The sequence below is a fragment of the Taudactylus pleione genome, unplaced genomic scaffold (genome assembly GCF_031769625.1).
Source record: "Taudactylus pleione unplaced genomic scaffold, aTauple2 ptg000268l, whole genome shotgun sequence".
Lineage (NCBI taxonomy): Eukaryota > Metazoa > Chordata > Amphibia > Anura > Myobatrachidae > Taudactylus > Taudactylus pleione.
This window is the reverse complement of record NW_028284670.1, coordinates 2,119,666-2,145,000: the sequence shown is the minus strand read 5'-3', so window position 1 is coordinate 2,145,000 and position 25,335 is coordinate 2,119,666. Positions and strand designations below refer to the sequence as shown.

The 25,335-nt window shown below is 41.4% G+C and overlaps 1 protein-coding gene across 1 annotated transcript in view; it reads right to left on the bottom strand.

Annotated features, from left to right (window-relative positions):
• LOC148513851 (olfactory receptor 1468-like) overlaps positions 1 to 24,671 on the bottom strand; it is a 27,090-nt gene extending 2,419 nt beyond the window's left edge. Inside the window, exons 1-3 of the mRNA XM_088481279.1 lie at positions 24,597 to 24,671; positions 4,106 to 4,162; positions 2,939 to 3,816 (exon numbers count right to left, since the gene is read on the bottom strand). Of these exons, the coding sequence (XP_088337405.1) occupies positions 2,939 to 3,816; positions 4,106 to 4,162; positions 24,597 to 24,671 (1,010 nt within the window). The remainder of the gene's footprint in view (positions 1 to 2,938; positions 3,817 to 4,105; positions 4,163 to 24,596) is intronic.
• Between the last annotated feature and the right edge of the window lie 664 nt (positions 24,672 to 25,335).

The window sequence follows — 25,335 nt, the reverse complement described above, 5'->3', positions numbered from 1 at the left end:
CAGTGCTGCCGAAAATCATTTGTTCTCTAAATAGCGCATGCCTGCTAATATGAGTGACAGGAGGAGGCATATGTTGGTGGTAACAGGGGAAGGTGCTTGAAAACGGGGAGTGGAGATCAGAACGCAGGCGTGCTTAAAGGTCAAAACGGGCATTTTATGGGTGTGCATAATTAATACAGCAGCGTCACTGACCACGTCACTTGGTTATTTTATAGTCAGAACTGCTAGGAAATTCGTGGTAGGAAAAACCAACCACAAGAATAGCGAGCAGTTCATACACTGGTCGATGTACTCTATTAATCTAATAAATAGTGGACATGACGTATGATGCGAGCAGCCAGGGGGCGTTTTTATCAAAAAAACGACCGCATGTTTTGTTCGCTCGTTCAGACATAGAGGCGGCAACAGACCGCAAAGAGCGAACGGTTCATTTGAATAGCAACCCCCTTTTTCTAAACGAGCGAGCGCTAATAGCGACCGGCTCTGAATCAGGCCCCATGACCACAATACAAATAGTAATATAATAGAATTTTACTAGTGCTGCATGTTCTTCTCAGTATCACAAATGTAATAATTAGCACCACCTGTGGATCTATTAACATGTATTTGCCAGTAATAAATAACATGTGCACCAACTAGGAGATCTGGAAAACATTCACTGTTAAGGATGTGCTGCTATAGAGCCCAATATGTACATATACAGTATGTCCAGGGCAGTGCTAGGTTCCTCTGCTGCTCTCCCAGACTCCCGGACTTGCTCTAATACTCTGGAATGGTGCACACATCTAAAATAAAACCATTCAGCTCAGGAAGGATGGCCCTACTGCCACATTTAATGGGTTACAGTGATTGCTGGTTCTCTATATGCTGGAATTATGACACACAATATACTTTGTATGATGCACATTAAAGCTGGTTAAGTGCTAATTATGCCCTCTTCATGGACTGGCCACACTCACTCTAAAATCAGGCATTTGGAAACCCCCCTCTAGAAATCCTGTGTTTGCCACTGAATACTAGCGCACTGTCAATCAAGCAGCTTTAAAAGGGATAGTCAGTCCCCACAATAATCACAATATAAAATAATACAAAAACCAGTGCTAAGGAAATATAACTATGATGGACGGTTTTAAAGTATAACAAGCATTTATTCCATTATCTAAAATTTCACACCAAAAAGAATGCACTAAGTGCAAACCAAGATCATAAAAGTTCCTCAAAAATAAAAGGACAAGCAGTTAACATTGAAAGTGCAAATGCAAATATATATGTATTGCATTTTGGCACCCAAATTATTTTTTTTTGAGTTAGGACTCCCTCCTCTGTGTTCAAGGGATTAAATTGAGCAGCAATGAGTTACCAGTCTATGGAGTGAGTTCTCAGAAAATTCCTTTAGCATCCACTGCGCAGTAATTTAGGTTGGAGATGCTAGTCACCCAAATTTCTCCAACACCGCAATCCGTCCCATAGGAGTTTGAAAACAGTCCAAAGTACATCCAGTAAGTCTTGGGAGTTCATAATGAAGCTCTCAATGTGTTTTGCTGGGGTATGGTCCCCCAGCTTCTTTAGGAGTGTAAGTATGAGTATGTGGGCCACTGATGAATCTTAAATACCCACTCATTAATTGTAAATGCAAAGCTTTTGTGATTCATTAATACACAATAGAAAAAAGAGTCCATCTATTCTATTATAGATCAATATCTAGGCAATCTTACTTAATACCCAATGATAAAAATATATTTTCTTACAAGAAATAAAATAAAGTTAAGATATTAATTAAGCCACAAACTATGATCTCCCATTGCCGGTGTTCTGATCAAGTCATTAGTCTAGTCACATGGTACGATCCACACCAATGAGGTTAGGGATATGGTAATTGTTCCAACCACATGATTAGTCTGATTGATCACGTGGTACAGTCCACACCGATAGCCCTAGGGATGTAATAATCATTCCGATCACATGATTAGTTTGATAACAAGGTGTAATCCATATCAATGTGACTATGGATATGTTAACAGTTCCTATGACCGATGCCAAGCTATAATAAGTTCATATATATATATATATATATATATATATATATGGAATTCAATCTTTCTGTCATGTTTCTTTGTTATTCAGGTCAAATATAACACTCTCCTAAATGGTGATATTATTTAAACATAATGAAAATTTTGTTTAGAGAGTAGCAATGCATTCCCATATGGTAAGTGATCCCACATAATCACACAATGTATAATTAGAGACACCAGAATTGTTACTCTGAATGGACACAAAGATACCTAAAGTACCATTTATCAATTATGATTTCATAATACAGGGACCTTAAAAAGTAATGCATAGAATAAATAGCAAGAATAATAATAATAATAATAATAACAATAATAATAATAATAATAATAATAATAATAATATCATATATATAAATTATCATGACTAATCAGGGTCATACATTCCCAATGAGTCCTAAGGCTCGAAAATGGTTTAACGAACCCAAGTGTGAACATTTATGATACAGAATATAAAAATAAATTTGAAATAAAATAATATTAAAAATAATAATAACCAAAAAAACAACACAACAAATTAAAATACCATGAATGTTAACATATGACTGAATTAAGTTATATAGGTTCATCTAAGCCATCCTGATATAACAAGTTGAACTTAAGCAACCAGAATACCTCCCTACTATGGACAGAGGTATGACCTAGATAGATAGATTTCATATGATAATGTGTGCACACCCTCTCTGCCTTACCTCATCATCTAGTGATACTCTGTGACAACTGCCCATTGTAGGCATATATGGTGGAAAGGTTAAAAACTATCTCTCTTTCCTTCATACATTACTTGATACATATTACTTACTCAAAACATATTAGAATAACTTTCCGTTAAACTATGAATAGACTTTTGAAAAGCAACCTTGATGTCTTTATTTCTCAAGCTGTATATAATTGGATTAAATAATGGAATTGCCATAGTGTACAGCAATGACGTGACTTTGCTTGAGTATGATAATTGCCCTCTGGCTGGAAGACCATACATAGATATCAGCGTAATATAGTATGTAAATACTACAGTCATATGGGAGCTACAGGTGGAGAAGGCTTTCTGCCTCCCATTAACAGATGGGATCCTTATTATAATCAATATAATATGAGCATAGGATACAGTGATGATTAAAAACGGGAAGACAACAACAGGAAAGCTAAGAAGTGTCACTTCTAATTGAACAATGAATGTATCTGAGCAAGACAATTTTAATAGGGGAGTATAGTCACAGAAAAAATGATCAAGGATGTTAGGCCCACAAAAATGCAAAAGACTTAAAGATACTGTGTTAACCAGAGATATAGAAACACTTAACAGCCAAGACATAATAATTAATATCATACATAAAGTACCGTTCATTACAGATATATAACTTAGCGGCTTACAGATGGCCAAGTACCTGTCATAAGACATCACAGTCAGAAGAAGACACTGTAAACATTCGGAAAATGAGAAGAAATAAAACTGAGTAATACACCGCAGGAAAGGCATAGTAGTCACCCCATGTAGGACACCGTGAAGCATGTTAGGCACGATGTCTGTTGTCAGTAAGATGTCAGATAGTGACAGCTGTGTGAGGAAGAAGTACATGGGGGACTGGAGGTTCTTGCTGCAGGACACCAGTGCGATGATCAGGAGGTTCCCACATATTGTCATGCAGTAAATCATGAGGACAAGAATGAAGATTAAAAGTTGCAGATTGTGTAAATTCTGAAATCCCAAAAGAATGAATTCAGTGACCAAAGTAGTGTTTATCTATAGATGCAAAAATTAAAATAACTTTAGTATTATAATATATATTTATACAAGTTTTACCAAGCTTGTTTTTTTTTTCATTTTCTTAGAAACATTTATTGATGGAAATTGCACGTTTGTTAACCTCTGTGGTTGAGCAATGTTTTCAAAACTCTTCTGCCATTAGATTTAGCTACTATTAGTGTTTCTGTGCACTTTAAATTTAAAATGTTGCAGAATGTCATCACGCAGAATGGCAGAACAAAAGTACAACCTGGAGAATGATGTAAATGTGCACACAGCAAATTACTTTTTCTGCTGTGAAACTTGGTTTTTCCAGCAATGTTCTAATCTCTAAAACCTGGCACTGTCAAAAAGAACAGTTTAATGTCATCTGATACCATCACCTATCGTAAGTTAAGCAGAATGAATGTTTCTGTATGATGAATGACATTGAAATAACTTATGTTACTATTAATGATTACATTAAATCAGTCTTTGATATGTAATGTTGTTTCAGTTCTATCTTCAGAAGAAATATAGGTAGGAAGAGCAGTGTATATATATATACTCTGTTTATAGTACATATATATATATATATATATATATATAGTGACACAGTCGGGATAGGAGTCCCTCTCCTGGGGTAGATGGACTCCCTCTTTACACACACAGCAGCCGTCGAAACAGGATACAAGTCAGGCATTCTCGTACAAACTGGTTGGTGCTAGTCTTTATTGTGCTACATTAATAAAAACATAAACAAGACATAAACATAAGTCCTAGCCTGGCTGGGCACTAGCTACACAGCAGATTCCCTCTCTATAATAATGGTAGGGCCTATTGCCCTCACCATCAACAAAACATGTTCACAGTACTTACAAGGATTATCACCAAGTGTCTCTGAACAGGCTAGTCTGCCTGCTCTCCCAGGTGTGAGACACTCAGCCACAAACAAACCATGCTTATATAAGCCATTTCCAGCTGCAAGCCCTAATGAGCCTGTTACCAGGCTGAAAGGCCCAAAAGCTGGAGTGGCCAGTGGATGGAGCCCTCCCTCTCCTCACTCCACACCCCCAGGACCCAAACCGGCTTTTCCAAAAGCTGATACTCTGGTCTGCTTTCAAAACAAACTTCTCCTGGGGTTTTTTAGAACACACAGGCAAAAAACCTAGGACAAATATACCTGCCATTGACCACATTACCAGTGCTTCTATCACATATCCCCCCTTTGTTTTGACCTGTGGGGCAGAACTACCACAGCCCCCAAACAAAGGACACATGACAAAGCATCTGCGTTGGCCAGCTGGCTTCCTATCCTGTGTTCTACCGTAAATTTAAAGGTTTGCAATGCCAAGAACCATCTCGTTATTCTCACATTACTGTCCTTATTTTCTGATATCCACTTCAGAGGGGCATGGTCAGTGATCAATCTGAACTTTCTTCCCACCAAGTAGTACCTGAGAGTCTCTAATGCCCACTTTATGGCCAATGCTTCTTTCTCGACCATAGCATAATTTCTCTCATGTACATTTAATTTTTGGCTTAAGAAGAAAATCGAGTGTTCTTCACCCTCTTTGATGTGGAACAGGACCGCTCCGATGCCTACATCTGATGCATCGGTTTGTACAACAAACTCTCTGTCAAAATCAGGTGTCATCAGAACTGGTTGGGTACATAATGCTATGTTTAACTCCTGGAAAGCCTTCTCTGCTTCAGGACCCCATTCCACCATGACTTTCTGTTTGCCTTTGGTAAAGTCAGTCAGTGGGACTGCAATGGTGGCAAAATTGGGTATAAACCTCCTATAATACCCAGTGATCCCTAAGAAGGCTCTCACCTGCATTTTATTCAGGGGTCGTGGCCAGTTTTGGATTGCCTCAATCTTATTGAGCTGTGGCTTTATCAAACCTCTGCCAATGGTGTACCCAATATATTGTACTTCTTCCATCCCCAGTCAACACTTTTTTGGGTTGGCTGTCAAACCTGCCTTATAGGTGGAGTCCAACACTGCTTGTACTCTGGGCAAGTGAGACTGCTATTCAGGACTATGAATGACCACATCATCCAGATAAGCAGCAGCATACTGTCTATGGGGCCTTAGAATCATATCCATCATTCTTTGAAAGGTAGCAGGTGCCCCATGTAGCCCAAAGAGCAACATTTTGTATTGAAACAACCCCTCTGGTGCAGAAAAAGCTGTCTTTTCTTTGGCATTCTCAGTTAACGGCACTTGCCAATACCCTTTGGTTAATTCAATAGTAGTTAAATATCTGGCTGTCCCCAGGCTTTCAATTAGTACATCCACCCTAGGCATAGGGTAGGCATCGAACTTTGATACACTGTTCAATTTCTAGAAGTCATTGCAGAATCGCACACTCCCGTCAGGTTTTGGAATGAGCACAATGGGACTTGACCACTCCCTATGCGATTCTTCAATTACACCCAACTCTAATTTTTTTTTAATTTCCTTCGAAACTGATTCTCTTTTGGCTTCAGGTAACCTATAGGGCTTTAGGTTAACCTTAACCCCTGGGTCAGTGATTATGTCATGTTTGATGACCGTGGTTTTCTCTGGTAAGTCAGAAAACAGCACCCTATTTCTGATCAGAAATTCCTTCTGGTGACTGGCTGACAGGGTTTTTACCACTGTCACTTTGTGTACCATGGGCCCTGGGTTTACTGGAGGGGCTCGGATGGCTGACAGTGCTGCTCTATCCTTCCAGGGTTTTGTAAGATTTACATGGTATATCTGTTCTGGCTTTCTTTTCCCTTGCTGGTAAACTTTATAATTGACCTGCCCCACTTTTTCTAAGATTTCAAAGGGTCCTTGCCATTTAGCCAAAAGTTTACTTTCTACTGTGGGAACCAACACCAACACTCTGTGCCCAGGATTAAAGTTTCTTAAGCAAACATTGCAGTTGTACACCCTCTGCTGTGCCTGCTGAGCCTGTTCCAAGTGCCTTCTTACTATCGGTAGCACAGCAGCAATTCTTTCTTGCATTTGAGAAACATGCTTAATAACTGTTTTATATGGACTGGACTGCCCCTCCCATGTCTCTTTTGCAATGTCAAGTAACCCCCTTGGATGTCTCCCAAAATAAATCAAAAGGGTAAAACCCTGTGGAGGATTGGGGAACCTCTCTTATGCCCAACAGCAAATAAGATAACAAGTAATCCCAATCTCTTCCATCTTTGTCCACTACTTTCCTTAGCATGTGTTTTAAAGTTTTATGAAACATCTCCACTTACCCATCGGTCTGGGGATGGTACACAGAGGTTCTTAGTTGCTCAATTTTAAACAGGCGGCATAACTCCTCCATGATTTTTGACATAAATGGGGTACCTTGGTCAGTCAGAATCTCCTTAGATATTCCCAACCTGCTAAAGACATGGACTAATTCTCTAGCAATGATCTTGGTTGATGTATTACATAATGGTATCGCTTCTGGGTACCTGGTAGCGTAATCCATTATCACCAGAATATATTGATGGCCCTGGGCAGATTTCATTAATTGCCCAACTAAATCCATAGCTATTCTATCAAACGGATCCTCAATAATGGGTAACGGTACCAGGGGACTTTTGAAATTTGGGCTTGGTGCATGATACTGACATTCAGGGCAGGATGTTTTTTGGGGTGCACTGCGCCCCGGACGTGAACCCCTTAGTGTTAGGGACTGCTGGTAACAGAGAAGCCGTGACGTGGCCCAGCAGCCTCCCATGTATTTGCAAATGCATGCAACTAATATCTCTGAATTTCTATGACCATATAGTCTTCATATATTGTTGCAGGTATTATTCAGTGTGCTGAGGTACAATAGGGGGTTAAATCCCCCTCCTTTTTCTACTCAGGATGAACAATAGTCAGATACCTCTTTATGGACCCTGGGCCAAAAAAACCTCTGCACAATTTGCTCAGTAGTTTTCTCTACCCCTAGGGGACCTGCCATTATATGACCACGAGCCAGATCTAACACTGTTCTTCTGTATGCTTTGGAAACTAATAATTGATCTACAATATCTTCCCCCTTCTTAGTCACATGGTACAACAAATCCTGACATACTTGCATGTGAGGAAATGACAAAGAACTATCGGGGTCTATGGGTTTACCATTAATCACCTTGACATTCTCCCTGGCTTTTACCAGAGTAGGGTCATTCAACTGTTGCACAGCAAAGAGCTCTCTCCTGACCTCAAGATCAGGCAGATGGGCCACGGGCTCAATAACCCTCCCCACCTCAGTGGGAGGCACACTACTTGGCGAGCCACCATCACACACCGCATCCTGTAGTTTGCCAATCATACTAGAAAAAGTGAACATCTCTGATTCTGCTACTACATCAGTAACCCTCTCAAATGAGTCAGGGTGATTTACCTCTGTGCAAAATCGGCTTTCCCACAAATTCCAGAAGTGAGCAAAGTCTCTCCCCTATATTGCATCATACATTAAGCCCTGTACCAAACCCACAGAGACTATCGCGGAACCACATGGTGTTTCTATGTTCACTTCTGCAGTAACATAATACTGGGTATCCCCATGTATGCAGGTCACACCAATAGTTTTCCCCTTACACTTCAAGGGGTTCACCAATTCAGCTTTCATAAGTGTAACCAGGCTACCAGGATCTAACAGAGCCTCTACTCAGTTGCATTCTACAGTGAGTACACACATGTGCTTATCTGTCTCAACCTACCGGTCAGCAGTACAGGCTGGTTGTGCAAAGAAATACATCCTGCGGTTGACATGAGCAGTATCACATTGCATATGTTCAGAGGTAAGTGAACAATAAGCCACAATATGGCCAAAACCACCACATCAGAAACATTGAATTACATTAATATCTAGTCTTTTACAGGGTAGGAACCTTCCTGGCCTGGCTGGCCCGTCTCCAGGTTCCACAACCCCAGTCTTGAGTACATTTCAGTACGCAGCACCCTTCTCCCAATTACAGTCTTACCAGTGTCAATGGGAGTTCACCGATGCACCATCGGGGCTCGGTGGGGCACACTCATCAGCTCCTCAGCCGCCAAGTACCTCTCCACCAGTTCAACTAGCTGGTCTATGGACTTAGGGTCTGCTCACCCACTTGCGCAGAGATGCAGGTAGCGATCGCAGATACTGGTCAATCACAACTCTTTGCACAATCTGTGGCCCTGTCCGTGTCTCGGGCTGCAGCCATTTTGTGGTTAGATGGATGAGGTCATGCATCTGTGAGCATGGAGGTTTTTCCATTTGGAACTCCCAGCGGTGAAATCGTTGGGCCTGAACAAAGGAGGTGACTCCCAAGCAGGTTAGGATCTCCTGTTTTAACTTTACATAGTCCTTGGCATCATCCAGGCAAAATCATAGTAGGCCTTTTGTGGTTCTCCAGACAGGAAGGGTACCACAAGGCTTGCCCACTGCTCTTTAGGTCACTTCTCTCTTTCGGCGGTTCTTTCAAAGGCTGTAAGGTATGCCTCCACATCATCATTTGGGTCATCTTTTGCAGAAAGTGACTGGCCCGTATGGTGTGAGTGTTAGTTAGAAGAGCAGGGGAAGCATCTCCAGACCAGACTACAAGCTGTTGTACCACCTCGTTTATGGCCTAGCTGTTTTCCGCTATGGCCTGGTGGGATTCCTCAATGGTGACTTGTTGTTGCCTCTGGGCTGCATCCAAGGCCAATAGTTGTACCTGAGTGGCTTCCTGCTAAGCCCTGGTAGCTTCCTGCTGAGCCCTGGTAGCTTCTTGCTGAATTTTGTTTATTTCCTGCTAAGCCCTGGTAGCTTCCTGCTGAGCTGCCATAGCTTGGAACAAGGCTTTAACAATGTCCTCCATTTTGTCCTGGGGTGTAGGTTGGAAGAAGAATCTGGCTTCCCTAAGCATCTGCGGACACCAGCTCTATGGACTTCAAAGACACAACTTTATATCCACACTGACAAATTGGTGTCTGTCCCTTTAAATTTTAAACGAAAATTTTTCCTTGCGGCAATTTCAGTGTGTGATAGCCCGCATTCTCCACCAAATGTGACACAGTCGGGATAGGGGTCCCTCTCCTGGGGTAGATGTACTCCCTCTTTACACACACAGCAGCCGTAGAAACAGGATACAAGTCAGGGGTTCTCGTACAAACTGTTCAGTGCCAACCTTTATTGTGCCAAATGAATATAAACATAAACAAAACCTAAACATAAGTCCTAGCCCTGCTGGGCACTAGCTACACAGCAGATTCCCTCTCTATAATAATGTTAGGGCCTATTGCCCTCACCATCAACAAAACACGTTCACAGTACTTACAAGGATTATCACCAAGTGTCTCTGAACAGGCTAGTCTGCCTTCTCTCCCAGGTGTGAGACACTCAGCCACAAACAAACCATGCTTATTTTAGCCATTTCCAGCTGCAAGCCCTAATGAGCCTGTTACCAGGCTGAAAGACCCAAAACCTGGAGTGGCCTGTGGATGGAGCCCTCCTTCTCCTCACATCCACGCCCCCAGGACCCAAACCAGCTTTTCCAAAAGCCAATACTCTGGTCTGCTTACAAAACAGAGTTCTCCGGGGGCATTTTAGAACACATAGGCAAAAACCTAGGACAAATGTACCTGCCATTGACCACTTTATCAGTGCTTCTATGACAATATATATATATATATATATATATATGGTTTGTTCTATCTGCAACATACGCATGCCACGGTGGGACCTGGAGCATGTGCCCCATGTCTCCCACTTCTAGGGAGATGGGACAGATCTGGCCTAGGCAAGGTGCCCATGGTATATATGGGAGCAGGGGCTCATGGTATGAAGCATGAGGGGTGCAGTACAATGCAGGGTGGTGGTTGTGCAGAGCAAGTGGGAGTGACCCAGCTGTGGAAGGGGCCAGACAGAACAGAAGAGAGGGGGCAGTGCAGTGGAAAAAGAAGAGAGGAGAGGGGTGGGGTGGAGTCTGGGGCAGATTAAGGAGACTCAGGGCACACAACAGGTCAAGGTACAAAAGATAGCTGATGTTTCAGTCCCCATGTGGGACCTTTGTCAAGGTAAGCATCGTGTCACAGACATCCCACAGTGAGGTCTGAAGACATATGATCAAATGCACATACAGTACCTAGACTCATAGAGCGAGCTGATTAGTCACCATCAGGAGCAAACACTTAACTCTGCATTGTGATGTGTTGTATCACACTGGAATTCATTTCTGGCACTATGTCCACACACAGGAAGGATCTAGACCCAATCTGCAGATAATGCTCCAGCATTAGCTGGATGTTATGACAGACATCACTGTACCAAAACGTATGTGACATAGCACTGTAGCTTTAGTCACTGATGCGTTCCACTCAGCAAAATACATATTGGTAAATTTTCTAAGCATTGGATTTGCTATCTATTGCAATCTGATGGACACCACTGTTGGATTGCTATCTAAAAAAGCAATATTTACTAATCATCGGATTTGAGCATCAACAGAATTCTGACAGCAATATCCATTGTCTGTATTCTGTCAAATACCATGTCAGATTTTCCCTTTTCTGCAGTCAAATAGAAATGCAATTCCAACTAAAGCCCGTATTCAATTAGTCTTGTTTACATGATAAATTTTTGCCTACATTGCGTATTTTACATGTGGAAACTTATCGTGCGTGAACCCATGATTCGCCCTATTCAATTCCAAAAGTTGCGAAAACGGAGACACGTGAAGTCAGAACAGGCGAAAAGTGGTGTCAGAGTCGGGGAAAACATCCTGAACCCCCCAAAAAGACGCAGAAACATTTGGGATCAATGTAGTCATGCCCAATTAGCCCTAACACTACTGTTTGAGATACTTAAGCTCACACAATTGCAACTAAGTAGCGTCTTTACACAAGTGGTGAAGAATAGCATCAAGCAGTTTTTTATGTGAGAATACGTATTCCTGTCAAATTTGGGGTACTTGAAAATGGGTGTAAGCATATTTAAATGTCACTAAAGTAAAGTGTTAAAAAAACTTAAAAAAATGCAAAAAAAGCAAACATCTGCAATCAAAAAAACACCTCACCCAAACTTGCAGACCCCACAAAAGTCTATTTCTCTAGTTTCTAAGTTTGCACCTCCACTTTGCACTTTTTCACCCCCATTTTCAAAGTGCATTTTTGAAGTGTTCCTCACTTTATTTTAGTTTTTTTTTACGCAGTATACTTTTGGGGGCTGTCCCAAGGGTGCTGAGTGGTTTTCACACCTTTGCCCCCCAAAATTGCTATTTTTCACTGTTTTTCTTTACCTAATCAGAGGCAAATCTTTTTCACCTATTACATTGCATTGCGTTTTTGCATACGCAAAAAGTGTTTGGAATTGAATACTGAGATAAGTTTCCGCCTGGCATCTGTCTCCTGGGTCCTGTCAGTCAGCTGGTGGAGAGCTATGTAAATTAGGTAAGCAGTTAGTGCAGAATCTCCTGCTGATGCCATATATCTTACAGCCACATTGCTGCAGGGGCTTCTGTCCCTTTTCGTAAAGCACCATCATGAAGCTTGGACAAATAAAATCTCTTTTTACATACAACTTGTGTCTCAATTGTGAGTCTATTTTAAAAAAAAAAAATTCTGTGGGTTCTATCAGGTTTAGAAACACTCTGGTTAGTAAACCCTGGTTTTCTATTGTTGTCTAAAGGTTTGATTCGGAGTGACAGGTGGTTCTCACAGCAGCTGAGTGTTTGGATGCAGCTGCTGTGTGAAAATATGTAAAAGCAGCAGGAGGCATCTGAGGTAGAAAGAAGCCCATTGCCGGCTTTTGTGATTCAGTGCTGCATCAGAAGCTGCATCATTGGATCATCTGCATGAACATTTGTTATCTAAGTGTCCCTCAGGTTACTCAGGATAGCATTGTATTTCATGCAGGGAAGCAGCATCAAGTACACAGACACAGGCCTCAGATCTCCCAGGAAATGGGAACAGCACGTGTTCATTTTAGATAACTCTGGCCATTGCCTCCCTTTCCCCATCCATGATTGACTACAACATGCTTAGGGGGCACTGCAGCCGTCATCACACATTTGCAGTGCAGAGCTTGGGCATGCACAGATCGCTAACTATCAGGCTTGGTACAACTCTGAATCAGGCCCTACAGTATGTTAAATCATCATCGGATGGTCCGATGGTTTATTGCCATCTACAGTATTAGCATCTAACGTCTGTTTTTTCCTTGCTAATTTCAAAGAGATTTATCTTTCACATTAAAACCCTAACTCAACGCTTAGTAAATCTACTCCATAGACTTATATGTGGCACAAACATCTTTTAAAAATATATTACAAGTGAAAAACATATGCGCACAATCACAGAATAGTGAATCAAAAATATGTTGTTTGAGATACAGTAAATCATAATCATTGTCAACCTACTGTAAGGGGCATATACTGTACAACTGAGTGTGGGACTTTGCCTGCAAAAAACTCTGTGCACCTTGTGTCCATTTTTGGATTACGGTGGATATGCAAGCTCCCGACACCCATGGTATCCAATTAAAAAAAGGGTTGCAATTTTTTTTTTTTGCACAATCAAATGGAAGGGGGGAAAAAAGATGTGGCACAGAACACCGGACACTCACCAATGTGTTCCAGCAGCTCCCTGGTCTCTCACCCTCTCTGTCAGCCCTCCTCCTGTTGGACAAGTTGCAGAGGAGGATGCTGGGGATGAGGGTTCTAATGGGATATAATTTCCTGGCTTGGTTAGGGGTAGAGTGATGTAGGGGGAAGGGTACAGTGTCACAGGTTAGTGTAGCAGGTAGTGTGTGAGGGGAGTGGCAGGTGCAGGTTTAGTGGCAATAGTGTATTGTAGTGTGTGCAGGATGTGAGGTAGGGTTAGAAGTAGTGTACAGTAGGAAGTGTGTGTGGGTATAAGGTGCAGGACTAGGTATAGTATCTGTCCTGTGCATGGCTGGTCCATGGAACCTGGCTGCAACAATGGAGAAAATCTAGTAGAGGATGACAGTGCTGCAGAAGGTAATTAATTAAGGCCTAATTAAGCTAATTGGAAACTTCCAATTTCTTAATTAGTGATTGGTTGAGTTGTCCAAAGGGTTCCAGAGCTAGTGTGTCAATTTTTCAATAAAACAAGATGGTGTGCTCTGGAGACGCTAAGAGTCAGGTAGGTGCAGCAAAAACATACATACAAAATTAGAAACAAAAAAGAAATAACATTTATTTGGCAAATATCTTTACTAATAATAGAAATCAAAACATACCATACTACTAGAGTGCGAACAGATCAGTTGCAAAAAATCATCATATTGAGTACATATCATGTACAGTAAGTGCTTTTCAAGTATTCAGGATGATTACTTAAGAATGGAGGAAAGTATTGCAATCAATGCTTTTCCTAAACTATGTAGTTGCCAGACTGGGTGTGCTATACTAGGTCAAAAATGTATAATTTTGACATTTATTATGTTGATGTGAGAATGTTGACATGGCCAAAATGACATTGAAAAAATGTGGCAAACTGTCCTTGATAATCTAGCGGTGTCTTACCTGGCAGTGGCGGCTTCTGGGTACCTGCAGTCATGTGATGGGCAGTCCAGGAGTATACATGTTATGAGCAGAATTCCAATGAGTATTCTCTCCCTAACCAAATCCCTACCCCTAACCCTCCCCCTGGTGCCTAACCTTAACCCCCTTGTTACCTAACTTTAAATTCCCCCCAGTGACTTACCATCTCATCCAGCAGCATAACCCTAATGTCAACAGTCTGAGAATGTTAGGATCTCAAATGTCAACATTTCAGATGATGATAACAAGTTGCCTGTTAACATTGGCCCTGATTCAGAGCTGGACGCTCTGACCAGAGCACTCACTCTGAATCAGAGCCCACCTCCATTAATATGGAGCGTCCTCCTCGACACTCGTATTGCTGTGGGTCACCACCCACAGCATATACAAGCGTGCAAAATGATGGTCGCGATGGTCTTGACCATCGCGACCATCGGAACTGCGAGTAAAAGCCTGCAGTTGGATTTCTCAACTGCAAGGCCAGGAGTGATTTTGGCTCTATCAGAGCCAAAATCACTCCCACTGACATCACTAGTGACATCACTAGTGATGTCAGTGGGGCCGGCCACCTCCGTCTGGCAGGCATGCCCCTGGCACGCCCACCAAAGGGGGCGTGCTGTCAGTCACCATCGACAGCACGCCCCCTTTGATGAGACACTCCGAGCGAAGGAAAGTCCTTCACTCGTCGGGTCTCACGCATGCGCACGACGGAGCTCCCTCCATCATGCGCATGCGCAGTGGGGAACATTGACCCACTTGCGAGCATACTGCCGCTCGCGAGTGGGTCTGAATTACCCCCATTGTCACAAAGTTAGCATTATAACTCTTTTGTGGTGTCAACATTATGTTTGTGAATGTGGACTTACTGTGTGACTGCATCCCACCAGCCAATATCTTTTACAAAAGACAGTCAGATCCCCCCAAAAATCAACTTTGTCCACACTGATTGTCTATGTTATTCTAATTGGCAATGACAAAATACTTAATGTCTCCAAAATACTCATCAGACTGTCCTCAGTGCCCAGACAAATGTGGAAACATCATCAATGTAACTTAAATGAAAAAATATATATATTCTCCCCCTCAAACCTGGGAAAATAGCTATTTCCTCTTATATACTGATGCAATTATTCACATTTTCTGAAAACATAAATTTATTCAGCATTGTCTTCTAAATGTAGTGTATGACGGGGAAAGAAAACCTCACCTTAGAGTTCAGCATCCTATTTGACACCAGTACATCATTCTCCCCACTTTGATCCATTGTGTGGTGCTATAGTCACATGTGGAAACACATAAAAATGTCTTCTATTCCTTCTTGCGTTAATGCTACTTTTTTATTAAACCTGAAGTGCTAGAGAGATAATATAAAAACATTTTCAAATGAACCGTTCAAATGTTAATGTAAAATCTTCTGGTATTTGATAAAAATAAATGAAGGGGTTTAGAATTGTCATACATGATTCTTTATGTAAGTTGGACTAGTGGAGGTGTTGTCTATTACATGAGGAAATTCAGTTTGTACATGCAACCTAGGGGCTAATAACAATGATCATTGGGACTGGTAATTTATGACAACACACATTTTGTGCAGTCATGGCTATATTCTGCTATATTCTGCAATTTACATCACTTCCGGACTAGGAATACAATATTGTGTTATCCTTTGAAATCCATCTATAACTCCATAATGAGTTAGGCACAATAGTGGCATTCTTATACTAACATTTATAGACTAGGAAGGCCAATCCCAGGCCGTTTTTTCAATACTGGGATTGACGATTGATAAAAACTCAATTCCAGGATTCCTGGGATACCTGGGATTTGGTTGGTGTAAAAATAATGCCTCTGCTCAGCCCGCATAGTGACTCACCTCGCTCTCTCATCATGGGGCAGGTGGCGGGGCTTTCTTGCTGTGGCCTGGAGAAGGTTGGGTGGGCTGGTGGCGTGGCTAGTGTCAGGCTGCAAAGTGTGACCTCTGTCATCACATCACACTGCGCAGTGTGGTAGGCAGCATCTAAGCCAAAGGTGCTCAGTGCAGCCCAGCATTAAAGAAATGCATTTATGGCCAATCCCGAAATCCTGGGATTGGAAACTTCCAATCCCCGAGATTCAATCCCGGCCAAGTTTGGGCCCAAATCCTCGGATCCTGCTGATCCCTGTTCCTGGGATGTGCCACCCTACTATAGACTAAAAAAACACATTCCTTCATGGAACTATCACTTTACTCATTCTAGCCATAAATCTTGATTCTTATTTCCTCCATTGGCAGTTTAGGGTCACTGATGCCTCAGGGAATGGTCACAATATTAACAAGTAACATTTGGAAAAGGATTTTCTAATCCCCTACTCATCAGACTTGTGAGCCTACTGAGCTCACACTTATCTCATCCACCAAAAGGAGAAATAGTTTTTATTAAACTATTCATCTTCTCTTGAACACATCCTTTACTATTATTTCAATACTGTTTGTAAATACATGGAGCTTTTTAAATGAAATTATTAAAAGTTATGTATTATATACTTCTCTTCCTTTCCAATTATACATAACATCTGCCTTTCCCCCAATAATAGTCCTTACAATATTGTCTATTGTATCACCCCCTTACATTATGAAAGTAACATAAGTGATGTATATGTGAATCAATGTCAGTACCTACTGATAGGGGTCCCTTACATCATACAGTACGTCCATGCTGTCCGGTGTAGATAGTCACCCCATCTTTTGTTATTCTCATATACATAATGATGAATTTGTATAAATATTCACAGATTATTGTTCTGTATCAGATGAAATTATACTGCACATACAGAATGTATAATAACTGGAAGTCAAAGAAAGGTAGATTGAAAACAGATTACACAGCTGATAAATCTGATGGATAATCATTTTATATGTGTCCAATACCCTTGGAAAAAGCCATGTGCAGTTTTCAGTGTAGCAAGAATTGCGGCAAATCAGTAGCATAGTAACAATGTATCATCTCAACATCATTTATATTTATGAGTCAAGTGCATTTCTTTAAAAAAGATGGATGAGTCTATGGAGACTCCTACTACAACCCCATGTGTATTATTTTTAATAAAACCTGTGTGACTGTATTTTTTAGTTAATTAATATGCTTTAGATATTTTTACTGACAAAACACAAAGTCATAAATTAACAGATGCAGCAAGTGTTACATTGGGCATCATGATTTTAATACCTCACACCACTTCTGAGTTACAATCTCACATGGCAGTAGTATGGAAACATGGACTGAAATGTCATTACTGCTTTGTGTGTAGTAAGCCATGTGGGTGACCATCAGGGGTGTATTTAGAGTCTAGTCTGTACCCAGAGTCTCCTGCGCATGCACAGGACACTGGGAAAATGGTGCCCCAGCCATTTTCCTGGCAATTTCCCTTTACTGTTCATGTACAGGACGCCGGGAAAGTTGCCGCTGCGGCCATTTTCCAGGCATTCTGTGTAGCGCCTCTACAGCTGATGTGGGACTTCAGAGAGGTAAGTATTAGTAAGTATGGGTGCAGGGTGCAGGGTGCGTGGTGTGGGCCATGTGCCCTGCACACCCTGCACTCATTGTAGATACATCACTGATGACTGTTATCCCACAACACAAAATTAATTCATTCTAGAATCCAATTCCATGTAACAAGAAAATAAATAAATAAATGATCTAGCACAGTGATTCCCAACCTCGGTCCTCAAGGCACACTAACAGTCCTGGTTTTAGTGATATCCATGGTTGAGCACAGATGGTTAAATCAATATAACTGATGTACTAATTAAGGCCCTCATTCAGAGCCGTACGCTCTGAGCAGAGCGCACGCTCTGCATGAGGGCCGGGCTCCTTTTTCATGGAGCGTCCTCCTGGACGCTCGTATAGCTGTGGGTCACCACCCACAGGCTATACGAGCGTGCATTTTGATGGCCGCGATGGTCGTGACCATCGCGACCATCGAAATTGCGAGCCGGAGCCTGCGGTTGAGGTTTTCAACCGCAAGCTCCGGAGTGATTTTGGCTCTATCAGAGCCAAAATCACTCCCACTGACATCACTAGTGATGTCAGTGGGCCGGCTTCTGACGGGAGGCGTTCCCGTTGGAACGCCCCCGTCAGGGAGGCACGCCCCCGGCACGCCCACCAAAGGGGGCGTGCTGTCAATCAACATTGACAGCACGCCCCCTTTGATCGGACACAACGAGCGAAGGAAAGTCCTTCGCTCGTCGTGTCTGGCGCATGCGCACGACGGAGCTCCCTCCGTCGTGCGCATGCTCAGTGCAGACCATCGACCCACTTGCGAGCGTACAGCCGCTCGCGAGTGGGTCTGAATCAGGCCCTAAGTCACCTGTGCTCAAGTATGGTTATCCTTAAAACCTGGACTATTAGTGTGCCTTGAGGACCGTGGTTGGGAACCCCTGAACTAGCATATCTACCTTTTGCAGAAGTATGTGTGGTCTATGTTATATGGTGCAAGCTTGTGCTGCTGCTGGAATACATGCAAGTGTTCCCATATTTTTAAAATGGCAATCATTTTAAAAGGAAAACCTTCTTGGTTTTGCATTTAAAATGATTGCCTCTTTAAAATTAGTGTATTAAAAAATCTCCTCATGTCCACTCTCTATTTACCCTCTATGTACTATAAATGTCTCCCTGCTCCCTTTGCCTGTGCCAGCATTCGTCCCCTACCTCTATCTGTACCAGTCTTTCTTTCTGTGGATTTAACCCCTTCCACCATCTATACCAGTCTTTTTTCCCCTCCTTTTTTGGTAAAATCTTTCTTCACATATATGCAATTATCTCTCCCATTCCCTTCTATGAAAGTATCCCTACTATTTTATCACCATATTTGTCTCTGCTTTTGATCTTATTTACTACAATCCACATTTGAAATGAAGATTGTAGTGTGATAATTTCACCTAAATTCGCATTGCAAATTTAGGCAATATCACAGGGATTAATCAAAAATCCCCTGCAGGGACAGAGCTCTGTCCCTGTGATCCCATCTGCAGCCTAATCACTGTATTTCTTGCAAAAAAATACAGTGAGAAAGTGCCCATGCATGTGCCAACTGGCTCACCATACAAACCCCCCCATCCCCCCTCCGCCATTACCCCCCTGTGACCCCCCTCCTCCCTGCACCATCACTTACTTCTGTTGATTGGTGCTTGGTGATGGCCTACCATCTTGGCTCTGCTCATCTGGTCTCCCATCCTGCACTGTGACCCCAGTCAGCTGTTCTATGCAGCAGCTGACCAGGGTCACAGTGCATGAGCCGGGAGACAAGCTGACTGGAGCCTCGGAACACATGACCAAGCATCGATCAGGTAAGTGTTTTTGTTTTTTTCAGCAGAGAACAGATTTTGGTCTCCTTAGTCAACACCGCTGATCACTGTAGCCCAGCTCCTGGCTCCGTGTTAGAGCAGAGCAGGAGTTGGGGAACTGGGGGAAACCCTGTATAATGCCATCTCCAGGTGGTGTTATTATCACAGAGCTTCCCACAGTATTTTTTTCAAAATGTATTTTTAGTATCTTTGGCCAGATCACATTTCCCATTACAGTTACGGCAAATGTGATCTGCTTACTAAAAAAATTTGATAATTAAGGTGTGGAATAGAATTTTGCGAATTGTACTCCAATTGTCCTTTAGTAAATTTATGGTTTACTAAAATAATGTGAAAAGGGTGTGAAAACACCCTTTTTCACTTTATTTTAGTAAAAATAATGTTAATAAATAAAACCCTTTGTGTTTTTGTTTCACTTTGCCCACATCTCCTCACTTTGTATTTATGTGTCCCAGAATTATGGTTGTCTGTACCTTGATTACCCTCTATATGTGGGTCTGATTCAGAGCCGGATGCTATTTGCGGTCGTTCGTTCAGAAAAAAGGGGTGGCTATTCAAATGAACCGTTTGCTCTTTGCGGTCTGTTCACGCCTCTATGTCTGAACGTGTGAACAAAACTTGCATACGTAATTTTGAAAAATACGCCCCCTGGCCTCTCGCACCATATGCCATGTCCGCTATTTTTTAGATTAATCGAGTACATCGAACAGCGTATGAACTGCTTGCTATTCTTGTGGTTGGTTTTTCCTACCGCTATCTTGTGAGCAGTTCTGACTATAAAATAACCAAGTGAGGTGGTCAATGACGCTGCTGTATTAATTATGCGCACCCTTAAAATGCCCATTTTGACCTTTAAGCACGCCTGCATTCTGAATTCCACTCCCCGTTTTCAAGCACCTTCCCCTGTTACCACCCACATACACCTCCTCCTGTCACTCAAAATAACAGGCATTCGCTATTTAGCGAACAAACGATTTTCGGCCGCACTGACTGGTTTGCGCATGCGTACTACAATCCGTACGCATGCGCAGATGAGCGAACATCGCTCATAACGAACGAGCGGCCGCTTACGAGTGGTTCTGAATGAGGGCCTGTGTCCACCTAGCTACTCTCTTGATTAGTAACAGATGAGTGAGGCTGGAAGGGGGAATGTCTAGCTAATGAAGTTAATGTTAAGAATAAGAGGCTAGTTAGCATTATTGGCTTTTTGATTGAGGGACTTCTGTTTCTGGATCCATGGAGTTAGCAGCTCCATATTTGAGCTCCGCTGTACTCCTGAGTTGTAACATTTAAAGGCCACTGTATCTGTTAGCCTCCCCTATGGTGCTGCACCTTTCTATATACCTGTCTGGTTGCTGATAGAGAGATTCTTGATATCTCCACGGGTGCTGAAATCACATCAGCCACCAAATCCTTAGAGGTAAGAGATGAGAAGGGCTGATGCTAATTTGAGGCCAAATGCTGACAGCCATGGTCAACCCGGCTGCTAAGAATGCAGTAGCATCAACAGCATCACATTCCCCTGACACCTCTCAGGTTCCTTATTCTCCTATTGCATATGACTTATGATGACATAGTGGAGGCTGTCACGACCAGCTAGCCTGTTCTCCAGATCTGAGAATCGCCACCAGTAATTTATGGTTACCTCAGCAGGTGAGGTTAGTCTAACACGGTACTGCCACCACCAACGAAGTTCATGGGAGACATTAAGTTCTCCCCTCAAATCTCAAAATTACACACTCACTCACATATAAGTATGTCGTTTTGACCTCACAGGCTCGTGAATTCAACAAGGACATGGAGAATACACTTGATTAAGAATGTTTAATCTGAAAAATATTTCCAAGGTTATTGATTACAGAAAAAGGCAGTACAAATATGGACAATACATATGTATCATAAATAAGTTTCAGAAAATAAAAGGAATTAAACTGATAGAAAACCCAGAGTCTTTACACTTCTTTGACTCTGTTGTGAAGGAGACTCAGGAGCATTGGATCCAGGCCAGTCATCAGGACTCTCCTTAGGCACAATAACCATTGAGGGAGAAGCACAGTTATACCCTTACAGCTGCACTAGCCCCCACTCTTGGGGTTTTTTAACTCTTTCTTTGCTGTACACTGGACATTAACATATCGGACACACCTGTCACAAAATTGTCTATAGTAGGTAGGGGGTCGGGGAACAGGGTGGATGGGGATTTAGAAACCAGTCACATACCATACATCCCTGCCCTCACTCATCCTAAAATGATTTATACCATGTGACCTGGCTTGACTAAAGTCCCCCATGCACCTATGCGATTTCTAGATGATCACATGATTTTCGACTCGACGTACTTTCAGTCTTGTTGAAATCATGCATTTTGTCATCTGATGCATGCTCCCGTGGGTCATTAAATTGTATCTTATGATCATATGTGCAGCATATATGTTCCATCGTATCGTGTTCAGAATGTGGTATTCCTCTCCTCCCCAAAGTTTATGGCCTGTGGAGATCAGAGATGGTTATCTTGAATTCTGGTTTTAGAAAGACATAATTGTTTCTTCTTCCCAAGTCTGTAGTCTGTATTAGCACAGGTCAAATAGAGGACACATAAACCAAGTCAAATTTGAACACAATATTATATATTCAGTCTATACACTTGCACAGAATCATTTATGGTGATTATTCCTGAGATTAAATGCCACAGAGGCTATAAAGTCCATCATAGCTCCTCTCCTTATCCACACAGTTTCTGACATTACACATAAGCATCATTGTCTCAAACAACTGAGCACAAAATCATAGACATCACGGAGAATATTTCACAGCTTAAACACACTAAACATAAGCTGGAAAAAGGAAATGATCAACTATCGAATAAACGACTCTCATAGAAACAACATTAGATTGGTTGGTCTTGCTGAAGCTGTGAAAGGTTCCATGTTAGTGCATTTTGTACATGCCACAATGCCAGCCATAGTAGGTATTGAAGAGCAGTGTCGAGATCTTGTGATTGAAAGAGTGCACAGAGTAGATAAAGCACCTTCCTCACCTACCTCTTGACCATGTGTGACATTATTCTGCTGCCTGAATTCTCTCCATAAAGTGGTTTTTTGGACAGCCTTCTGGAAGACACAATCTATATGTAGCTATATAAGTTCTATGTTTTTCTAGACTACTCGGTTGAACTTACCAGAGTATGTAAAACCTTTGCACCCATATGCCTCAAGCTCATTTGGGAAAATGTAAATTTAATTTGCTCAATCTGACCAGGCTCTGCCTGTTTGATGACTCATCATATAAAGATTTCAGCCCGGATAATGCTTCTGCTTATTTTCAGAAAGAATGAAGTGTGGCTAATCAGGATGAACTTTAAATAATACTCCGCCCTGGTCCATCCACAACTGACTGCATTTGAGATATGGCTGTCCTTTATTATATCGATGATATCGATGTGGACCAGTAAGCTCCCCCACTTCTACTTGTTATTCTTGTCTTTTTCATGTTTGTATGATATTATTGCACATACTGTTTGTCATCCTTGCAAACATTAAACTATGTCTTAGTAAGGCTGTACTCTTTTTATTATATATTTTTGTCGAATTCTCCATTCCCCTACATGTTATCTATGCACCAGTTGTTAATTACATTTTATTGTTGTACATAATTGAATGAGGTGTGTGATTTACATTAGAGATGTGTGCGGATCAGTTCTCCAGACATTTTAATCCACCTGAATTTCATGAATCCGGACACATCCAAGTTTCGGTTCTCATCTCCTGAGGAGATCCAGACAGATGCAAGTCTTGGTTCTAATCTTCCTGAGGTTTAGAATTCGGATTTTAAATCCAAATTTCAGGTTTTGGATTACAAAAAGTACATGATTTTAGTTGTTTTTAAAAACTTTTTATAATTAAAAAAACAAAAAACAAAAACAAAACACAAAGATGATTCCGAATCCAAAACTGAATACAGGGGCCTGCTCACATCTCTACATATTACATTTCTTTTAACCTGACTGTGGTTGGAAGTCTAATCCAGTTTCTCATGTGTTTCTACAACATTGTGTTTATTCTCTACCATTCTCTATTCTCATTTTGTTTCAAATGTTCTGCACTTCAATACAGTGTGCCCTGCTCATGTCTTCCTTTTTGTATTCCCTGTTTGATTGTGTTCCTTTCCCATTGTGCACTCTGCCTCACTTTCTACTTTCACCCCCTTGGCAGCTCTGTACTGTTTCATAATGCTATGTATTGTACTACTTTAGACTTATCGCAATATGACAGAACTTCGGATAGGTTTGTGGAATATTGGTGGTATAAATTCTCTAAGTAACACATTGATTTCACTTTTTTACAGGAGCCTCATTTAGTTTCAGAGGAAACCGGCTCCAACATCTTTTAATAAAAAATCTAGATGCATTGTAATTCTGGCTAAAAGGCATTTAAATCTTCATATTGTAAACGTAAATCCTGATCTTCAAGGTCGCAATGTCGTTGCAATAGTATGTCCTGTGTAGCATCTACGTCCCCCTTGTCTATAAGAAATCCTTTTTTCTACACTCTGCTTACTAAATTGAGTAGTCACAGCCATGAATCATTAGTGGTGTGTGGTGACTTTAATTTAGTATCCTCCATTTAATTGGATCATTCTAATCACTCCAGCACTTGAATCGTTGCAATCCCTCCAGCAAATCCTCAAACTATGTGTCCCTCTACTCTCTAAATGGCTTCAATTAATTGATGTCTGGAGGACAATATACCCTACCTATAAAGAGAATACCTGCTTATCTGCTGCTCACAACACTCTGTCCAGAATTGATTTTACACTCCTCTCTCATACTTTTATCCCAAGAATGATGGAGGCTCATGTAAAGACAATCTCAATTACAAATTATGCATTGGTTTGGTTTAGTTTGCAAACTTTCACTGACAAAGGCGTGTTTTGTCTTTGGAGATTCTCATCTCACCTTTCCTAAATCCTGAAGTTTTGCAATAGACTGAAGTCTGCATGGGATGAATATCGCCTTAATAATATTTCTCATGCTGAAACTGATCCTCTCCTTTTTTACCAAGCAGCAAAATCAGTGCAGAGGAGCTTTTATATCTTATATTTTCGCTATTATAAAGCTGTATGCATCCTCATACCAAGCCCTTGCTACCATACCAAGATTTGACAGATTCTTATCAAGCTTATAAACTATGTCCCAACCCCACTAACAAACACTTCTACCTTTCCTCAAAAATCAATTTTGACAAATGTTGACAGGCTATGGGAGATCGGTATCTATTTTTAGTGAAATGTCGCTTTCATAGATTTGTAAACAAAATGGGCAATCTTTTATCTAATTTGCTGAATGTTACTCATTCTCCTATGGAAGTACACCCTCTTTAACTTCCCGGTAGATCCCTTAATACCTCCAATGGCCAAATTATTATTATTATTATTATTATTATTATTATTATTATTATTATTATTATGAAAACCTTTAATGAATCTCTTTATTCTCTCCTGAAGTATCACCTCATGATGTTCCCACTGCATCTTCCTTTTTGGATACCTCAGGGTTTATGTTATAGGTGGCGAGCTTATCCACTGCAGAATACATGCGATTATTCTAGTGTTTTTAAAGTGGCAATCATTTTAAAGGCAAAACCAGCTTTGTTTTGCCTTTAAAATGATTGCCACTTTAAAAATATGGCAGCACT